Here is an 8,692-nt window from a genome sequence, read left to right as displayed (position 1 = left end):
ACGTGTAACCACTCCAGCCCAGGACCTCCACATCCGCCCTCTTCACCTGCAGGATCATCTGAAACTAGCCACCCGTACAGCTGATGAAACTGAGGTGTAATTCTGTCTGTAATAAAAGGCCTTTTGTGGGGAAAAACAAATTCTTATTGGCTGAGCCTATACCCCCGCCCAGTCGTGAAATCCATAGATTAGGGCCTAATGAATTTGTTTAAATTGATTGATTTCCTTACATGAACTGTAACTTAGTCCAATCTTTGAAATTTGTGTTCCGTTTAAAAAGTGGGACTTTTTTTTTATTGAATTAAGCAATCTGCAAATCCATGCAGATTAGCAATCTGAATATGCTTTGAGGGGTTTCCAAGTTGGAGAAGAGTAAGGACATAACCACAGACACAAATGAACTTAAAAATACATTCAGATATATTTTGCAGAACAGGATTAATTTCACTTGTACATTACACTTCTGGGGATTTGTCTTTGACATACAGCATGTGTGGACTGGTTGTGTAATCAGACTCAAATCTGCCATGTCTATTCTACTGGCACCCAGAGTCCTGAAGAACTCTAGCATAGCAAGGCTATGGTGAAATGGGAGAAAAGAAATAATAAAGGAAGCTTGAAGGGAACAGTACATATATTTTAACACAACCCTCCCACATTACTGTAAGAAGCCGACAAACAAAACATTCTTGAGTATGACATTGGAGGTCTTAAGAAACAGTATCCTGCAGTTGTTGGCTGGCAGATTTTTGTGCGCCATGTGAAGCAGAAGAGCTTTAATACAAGCGCCAACAAGAGATACTTCTCTCTGCTCTGTATTACCAGTCAAAAGGGTTTAATGACAAGAGAAGATATTCAAAAAAGTTAAATCACCATTTAACTTCCACAGCTGTAATCCAATGCTGATCCCAAGATCAGTACTTCCATGACCGCACAACATTCATTTCTAAAGATCTGGAAAGCACAGTATTGTGAGCTCGTAAGCCTGTACACCAGTAGCACAACTACATTGACCTGAATTTATGAAAGACATCCTGTCCAGAAAGGGAGAAATCTTAGTCAGGCGCCCTACACAGATATTGACTGGCATCTGATCTCAGCAGTCTTAAAATAAACAAAGGAAGTGAAAAATGAAGCAGTCATATTGCACCTTGACATCATGGTTCAACACCCAACAGACAAATAGAACTTTAATTGTTTTGTTATAAGCTGCAGCACTGATATGAATGCAGTGTCATTGTGCCAACCAAAGCTCTAGCCTGGTCTGCTGCTCCAGTAATAGGTGTTTGATAAGTTCGCCCAATCAAATTATTTGTTTCAGAGAGTTCTGTGATGAGGAAGACACTAAGTACAATTTCATTAAGGCTGTAAAAATGGACAAAGAAAATCAAACCCTTTGTTGGTTGAAGTTTGGGCGAGATGGCATACAGTATCATTTTGAGGGTGTAAGGGAGGGGGGGGGTTATATCTTAAGGGAATGGCATCTTGATCCTCTGTGGTCTTGCGGTTGGTTCTTCATGGGTTCTGGCCCTGTTCTCCTCACTCATCACCGGATGGCTATCAGTCCCACATCTATCAGTTTCTGGATCTTCTGAGCAATGCCTGGATTCTTAAGGTGACTAAAATGGTCCAAGGAGAAAGAGAGAACCAATTAACCCAATTTCAAGCTCATTTGGCCAATTACAGTGTGTGATTATGGTGCATGTGTTGTATACTATGTAGCTAGTGAGTGTGTAAAATGTGTAGCTGCGGAGCTGGCCTGCTTACTCGCTGAGTGCCTGTGGGTCCTTCTGCATCTGCTCTAGGATCATGCGCATGGCTGGGTCACTCATGATCTGCTGCACCTCCGGGTCAGCCATGGCCCTCCTCTTCACGTCCTCTGGACTGTCGTCATTCCTCACGTGCTGGCTCATCATGCAGCGCTGGATTCCCTCTGTGGCCTCCTGCACTCGGAACAGAGACGGTTTAACTGTTAGCCTCAGTCCGCTCAATGACACCAACAAAACAAGGTAGAAGAACCATAAGCCATGGCTTAATATTTAATAGAAACCGCATACAAAATAAACTTCACTTTCAGTTTCTTTTAGAGTTGGTTGGTAAAGGAGATCCTGCTAGTGCACCAATGTAAATCTGTCATACTGTACCTTGGAAGTAGAGTCAAGCTCCAGAGCCTTCTCGTAGGCAACCATCGCTTTAGAGAAATCTTTCATGGCCTCCAAAGCAGCTGCTTTGCGCGTGTACCCCTTTACTGTGGAGAGAAGTTAGATGAAGTCTATGCTTTTAAAGGGCAAAGGTTTGATACAGTTTTCAAGATGCCATTTATCTTCAGTCTTCTGATGACCAAAATCAAGTAGGAGAAAAAAGTAAACATGGCTGCTTTTAGAAAAGCTAGGAGGCCTGTATGTGCTAAACCAATTAAATGGTGGACTGACCATTTCAATTTTAAAGTAAAAAGGTTTTAAAGTTCAATACGTACTGAAGGTAGGATCAAGTTTGATACAGTCCTCGCAATCCTAAAAGAGAGAAAAAATATCAGTCCTAGTCCTTTGACTGATAAACATTTGATAATATTGATAAGGGAATTTATATGTTTAAAGTAATGACTAAAGAATTCCACCCTGAAACGTAATTATTAGACTATTTTAAATGTATTAGAATAATTAGACTATAATCCAATAATGTAAGGGTGAGAAATGTGTGACTGAGAAAACAGAGGACAATTGAACTTACATGACCTGATGGGAACTCTGAAAAACTTACAACAGGAAAGAGGCCCTGTCAAGGCCCCTCTAATCTAGGGAGGAAAGCAACGGCATGGAACTGCCAGCTTGGTAGAATAGTGATAAACGAGGAATGTGAACTGTGGAAAAAGATACAGCCCACCTACTGTTTCTGTATGTATATATGGGGGGGTTATAAAGACTGCTCACATTTTGGTTGACTTTAGAACGTTCTCTGAATAAAGAACAACGAACCTTTTGCAGAATCTGAGTCTTTGCCTAATTATTATTAAACCCAGGGTCTTACAAACCTCAGGGATTGGTCAAAGCTTAAATAATTGTTTAGTTATCATCATTGGGATTGAAAGTTCTCGTGACAGATATCCAATTTATTAGTTAGTAATGAGGATAAAGCTCATGTACATGCATGGCACCACAGTAGTCAGGTGTGCTGTACCTTTAGGGCAAGCTGGAACTCCAGCAGCTTCGTGTAGCAGGCAGCTCTGTTGCTGAACAGCTTGGCGTCATTGGGGTTCCTCTTGATGGCCTCAGAGTAATGTCTCATGGCTGAAGGATAGTCTCCTGTAGAACAGAGAATAAACACAGCACGTCAGATATCCTAACACTACCAGAATCTAAAATGGTATGCAGACAACTAGAGAAACCTTACCACTAAGAGTACAAATAGGCATCACACATAATTAATACTTTCAACCGCTGTAGATCCTCCATTTCACAGACACACACCTTTCTGGAAGGACTCGTTGCCCTTGTTCTTCTCTTCCAAGGCCTGTTCTGGGTTGATGTAGGCCAGCTTCTCCTGCTCCTTCAATACCTTCTCTGCCTGCAGACATAGAAGGGATGGTGAAAGTGACAGGACGGTTAAAGAGTCGTTATCGAACCCAGCATAATCTACCCTGACAGTCCTCATTCAATAGGGTCAACACTCTCTGTACCTGCTGGCACTTCTTAAGTACATCAGGGGTGCGATGCTCTGTCAGACTCTTGTTGTAAAACTGGACTGCTTCTTTGTACTTCTCCTGCTTGAAGTACGAGTTGCCAACCCTAGCCAAGGCCCTGAGAGAGGATAGGGATAAAGAGACATTAAGCACAGATGACTCAAGCACTGACATTTCATTTCCCCGGTTTGTAGCAGAGCCCGTTACCAAAATGTGACCTGGCAATGGTGAATACAAGGACTTAATTGGCTGCTTATTCAGGAGACCTAATCTCTCCTCATCCCTTGATGGACACACCGTGTGCAACAGTCCCCTTCAGACTCCCAGCAGTTTATACCCTAGAGGGTGACTCACGTGTAATTATTTTCAGTGAATTGACGAGGAACTCACTTGGCAATGTGTCTGTAGTCCTCCCGGTTCTCTCTGCCCACCTCAATGGCTTTGTCACACAGCTCTCTGCACATCTCATACTCAGCCTTCTCAAAGAACACAGCTGGGATGGGAAAACGGACAAATGCAGACACCTTAGAAACCACCTCATTATCCAATCAAATTTTACAGATCATAAAAACTACACACATAAAAATCATATGACATTGTCTGTATGATGGTAAGCTGAGATAGTATTTTATTAGATCCCCATAAACTACTGCTATGGTAGCAGCTCCTCTTCCTGGGGAGATGAGACCTCCATGGATCATTTTGACAATAATTATTCTTAAAAGCAGGACAAATCTATTCTGTAAAATGACTTGCTGAAGACCCACACAAATTGGTCAAATGCTATGCTGCTTTATCTGCACTTAATCGTATGGAAATAGAAAATTGTACCCAGGATTAGGGGTAGAGATATTCACTCAGTTAATTGCATATGATTCTGATCAAGCCAATTAGTTCTATCATGGATAAAATATGACATTATTTTTTCCATATACATACTTCAGAGATAAATACAATTTCACAATTTGTTAAATTAAGGAAAACTACATGTTTAACTCATTAAATATTAATCTCTCCTATTAGCATATTTAAGACAACTGTAAATGAAATGGGAGTCCAACAAGGCACCTTGAGTTGGGGAGATCCTAGAATTCACTCACAATGTATAATAGCCCCTTAGATATTAATTTAGAATCCTCTAAATTTAATTAGATCTACAAGGACATTTTATCAATCTAACAGTATTTTTCATTTAGAGATCCTTTTAAAATGTTATTTAACTAGGCAAGTCAGTTAAGAACAAATTCTTATTTACAATGACGGCCTACCCTGGCCAAACCCTAACGACGCTGAGCCAATTGTGCGCCGCCCTATGGGACTCCAAATCACAGCTGGTTGTGATACAGCCTGGAATCGAACCAGGGTCTGTAGTGACGCCTCTAGCACTGAAATGCAGTGCCTTAGACCACTGCATCACTCGGAAGCCCCCAAGTGGTGTTGGAGGGCCAGTAGGTGGCACTCTTTCCTCAGGTCTAAAAAAATAAATACGAAACTGCCCTGTGTAGGGTGCTGTCTTTCAGATGGGATGTTAAACAGGTGTCCTGACTCTCTGTGGTCATTAAAGATCCCATGGCACTTATTGTAAGAGTAGGGGTGTTAACCCTGGTGTCCTGGCTAAATTCCCAAGCTGTCCATCATGGTCACCTAATCATCCCCAGTTTACAATTGGCTCATTCATCCCCTTCCTCTCCCCTGTAACTATTCCCCAGGTCGTTGCTGTAAATGAGAATGTGTTCTCAGTTAACTTACCTGGTAAAAAAAAAAACATGTATACTCTGTTTCATCATTAAACTACTAGGCTTCTGTGTCATCACTCTGACCAGATTGCAGTCTAGTATGCATTTACTCCCAGTGGCCTATCCACACAGAGAGCACCAGACTCTGTTTTACACAATATTATCTGTCTCTGTGTGTGTATACACAATGATGATCCTATACCTGCTTGGTTAGAAAGATATGTCATGTTGGTTGGGTCATGCTTGAGGGCTTCTTCATAATGTTCCAGTGCAGTGGCAAAGTCTTTCTTCTTGTACGCCTCGTTGCCCAGCTCCTTCTCCTTTAGAGCCTATGGAAGCACAATGGACATTTAAGCTGTTAAAGACAGTACTGAGAGGGCAATAAATCCCACAAATCGGTGTGGGTGCTGAGAGGAAATGCATGCACAAATTACCATTGTCCCAGACTGTGAAGGACTATAAGATTACTCATAATGCAATATATTTACTTGTCTCTTGTTCTCAGGTAAGTCTTCCTCCTTGGGAGGGGGTGGCTGAGTCTCTTTGGGTTTGGGAGGTGGGGGAGGAGTAGGCTCTTCCTCTTCATCCATGCCAGCCAAGTCTAACCCTAGCAAGACTGACAGGGTGGTCATTACTCTAGGGTCCTGGAGCTTCCTACAGGTAGGACAGACATAGTGTACTTGAATTAGATCACAGGAAATTCACAGGCGCTACAAAGGAATGTTGTGTTCTGGTACTTATTACTACAGTCAGACAAGATGATCTTGGTGTTGAATTCATTTTGCATTTGGAAGGGGACTGAAAAATGAAAGCATGAAAGAATGCAGTATATTTCTAAATGTACAGGTAAGGTGCAACAAGACAAATGGCGTCCACGGAAACATACTCACGAGCCAAGCATAGACGGTTTGTCCCTGAGCTGCTCCAACAGCGCTCTGTACTCTGGATCTTTCATCAGGGCATGGGTTCGAGAGTCACTCTCCAGCTTCTCAAACATGTTAGGCATGGAGAAGGGGTTCATCATCTTTTTTTCTGGTGAGGCAAGAGGTGAAATTCACAACACAGGGAAAACAAAGCATGATGAGCAAACAAAATCCCATTGTTGTGTTTATAATGTAAGTGAAAGTGTGACAGGTTCAAATATTTATACCTGCTAGCCGGGCTTCTATGTTCTGCAGCCCCTCCTTGAGCTGCTGATTAGTGGGCTCCTGTCTGAATCCCTCTTGGTACGTCAATTTTGCATCCTCAAACCGTCCAAGGAACTCCTGGGCTGCCGCTTTCCTTGAGTAGCCCTGTGCAAGCACAAATCATGGTGATGAGGCTTGTCACTTTTGACAATAGCTAGTGCAAATATAAGCCACCCTCTCTGGACAACTGCGCTGTGACATCGTCTCACCTTTCCCCAGTCAGGTTTAATCTTGATGGTCTGACAGGCGTCCTCCAGAGCACCCTCATAGTTGCCCTTCTTGGCATGGGCAGCCGAACGGTTACTGAAGAGGACATGGTTTGAGGGATCGAGGGCCAATGCTTCTGTGTAGCAGCGTATGGCCTCATCGATCTTCCCGGCACTCAGTGCCTTGTTGCCCTGATCCTTCAACTGTGACACCTGAGGGGAAAGAGGGACCTGAATGAATTCACTGTAATCCAATCTGTTTAAATATATAGATTTTTCATGATATTGATTTTCTACTAAACTGACAAGTAAAGAAATACTGCCATCTTGATTTGGCCAATTTGAGCTCTATAAACATCAATCTGATTCCTAAAGCAGCCTTGGTCTAACGTTAGGAGCCAGCAGTCAGGTTAAACCAAACAAGCCTAGACACCTACATGCTATGAGGCCATTACATATTGCAGAACCTAGCCATGCTTCAGCTAAACGGATATAGACTGCTAGCTGAACCACTAAGATTTTCAAGGTGGTTTACTGAGTTGAACTAGCTACTGCTTTATGATAGCTAGCAAGTTTGATTGCTGACTGACTTGTAGTCCTGCCCAACGCTTAACTTAACTTGCCAGCCATGTCCTCTAACTTAGTAGTTAGTCAGATAACTAACTAGTACGCTTGCTAGCTAATTGGAAAAGCTAGCTACATAGCCATGTTAGTAAACGTGAAAAAGTAAACTAGCAGCAATGTTAGCCATTTCACAGCATGAAGTCATTCGTGCCTGCACTTAGTTTTTTTTCTGATGATCGACAGACCATGCGTATGTAATATTAGCTAGGTAACTAGCTAGCTATAATAGCTGATTAGTTAACTACCGGTAGTTAGCTAGCTAATCGGCTGGCTACTAATACACACGGTTCTGGACCAAACATATTTGCCGGCTAAATTAGCCAACTACAATTGAAAGCTATTTTCTTAGCTAATGTGCTAACATTACCGGTTAGCTACCGTTACATGGCGAGCTAGTAACAATGAAGTCCGCATTGAGTAAAACGAGATAGAAAAATTTAACTAGTTTGCTAGCTAGCTATCAATCTTCAAATAGGACAAACGGTGCGACAATACTGTAAATATTGCAGAAGAAATACAGTTTTTGACCGGAATATTGATGACAGTTGTTACTCACTTTCTCCATGGTATAACCATGAGGTTCCAGAAACTACTGTGAGACGAGAGCACCGCCCCTGCACAATATGGAGCTAGGTTGCCAGATAATGTTAAAGGAAACCTATGACCTGAGATCAAAAAATGTTTTGTGGCAGTTTCCTTTAGGATGTTTTCTATTGTTTGTTAAATATAAATCTGTGTAATAGATAATTGATCAATATAAAAAAAAGTGTTTATAAAGTTGATTGATAACCAAACTGTGTGTTACTCTAAGCTCCGGCATGCATACATGGCAACCCCAGAGCTTACCCATATAGTTCAGTAATATTTCTGGCTTTATGCGCATTGGTGTATGATTGGTTCAGCGTAGTTAATCGAAGAAAGCTCAGCAAATCAAAGGCAGGTTCGCGTTGAGTACGATGAGTAAAACAACAAACGTCGAGTCAAGGAACGTTACCGTATTCATTCTAGTTCTAGAAGGCTCGATCTGGTTCATCTCCTTTCTAGAACATTCTGGACATATTGGGACACGCTTGCTGTTGTTTATATAAATCATCAGTTGAGTGTGATATGCTGTCAGTGGACCTGGTATGACAAAAGGAACATAAGGACAAAATGAGTTGTGAGAGAAATCTCCACTTAGAAAGCCCTGGGTTATAATAAAGAATGGAAGCTACAGACAGTGCATTCGGAAAGTATTCAGACCCCTTGACTTGTTTCACG

At 41.9% G+C, this 8,692-nt stretch overlaps 1 protein-coding gene across 1 annotated transcript; it reads right to left on the bottom strand.

Moving 5' to 3' along the window:
- Window positions 1-397: 397 nt before the first annotated feature.
- LOC106563457 (stress-induced-phosphoprotein 1) lies at window positions 398-8,272 on the bottom strand. Its single transcript, XM_014129063.2, has 14 exons — window positions 7,989-8,272; window positions 6,812-7,021; window positions 6,566-6,707; window positions 6,306-6,447; window positions 5,904-6,069; window positions 5,618-5,744; window positions 4,070-4,172; window positions 3,677-3,797; window positions 3,468-3,564; window positions 3,178-3,302; window positions 2,477-2,513; window positions 2,145-2,248; window positions 1,768-1,943; window positions 398-1,619 (listed from the first exon to the last, which is right to left on the bottom strand). The coding sequence occupies exons 1-14, from the start codon at window positions 7,995-7,997 to the stop codon at window positions 1,547-1,549; spliced, it is 1,632 nt and encodes a 543-aa protein (XP_013984538.1). The 5' UTR covers window positions 7,998-8,272; the 3' UTR covers window positions 398-1,546.
- Between the last annotated feature and the right edge of the window lie 420 nt (window positions 8,273-8,692).

This window comes from Salmo salar, chromosome ssa11 (assembly GCF_905237065.1).
Source record: "Salmo salar chromosome ssa11, Ssal_v3.1, whole genome shotgun sequence".
NCBI classification, from domain to species: domain Eukaryota; kingdom Metazoa; phylum Chordata; class Actinopteri; order Salmoniformes; family Salmonidae; genus Salmo; species Salmo salar.
This window is presented reverse-complemented; position numbering and strand designations above follow the sequence as displayed.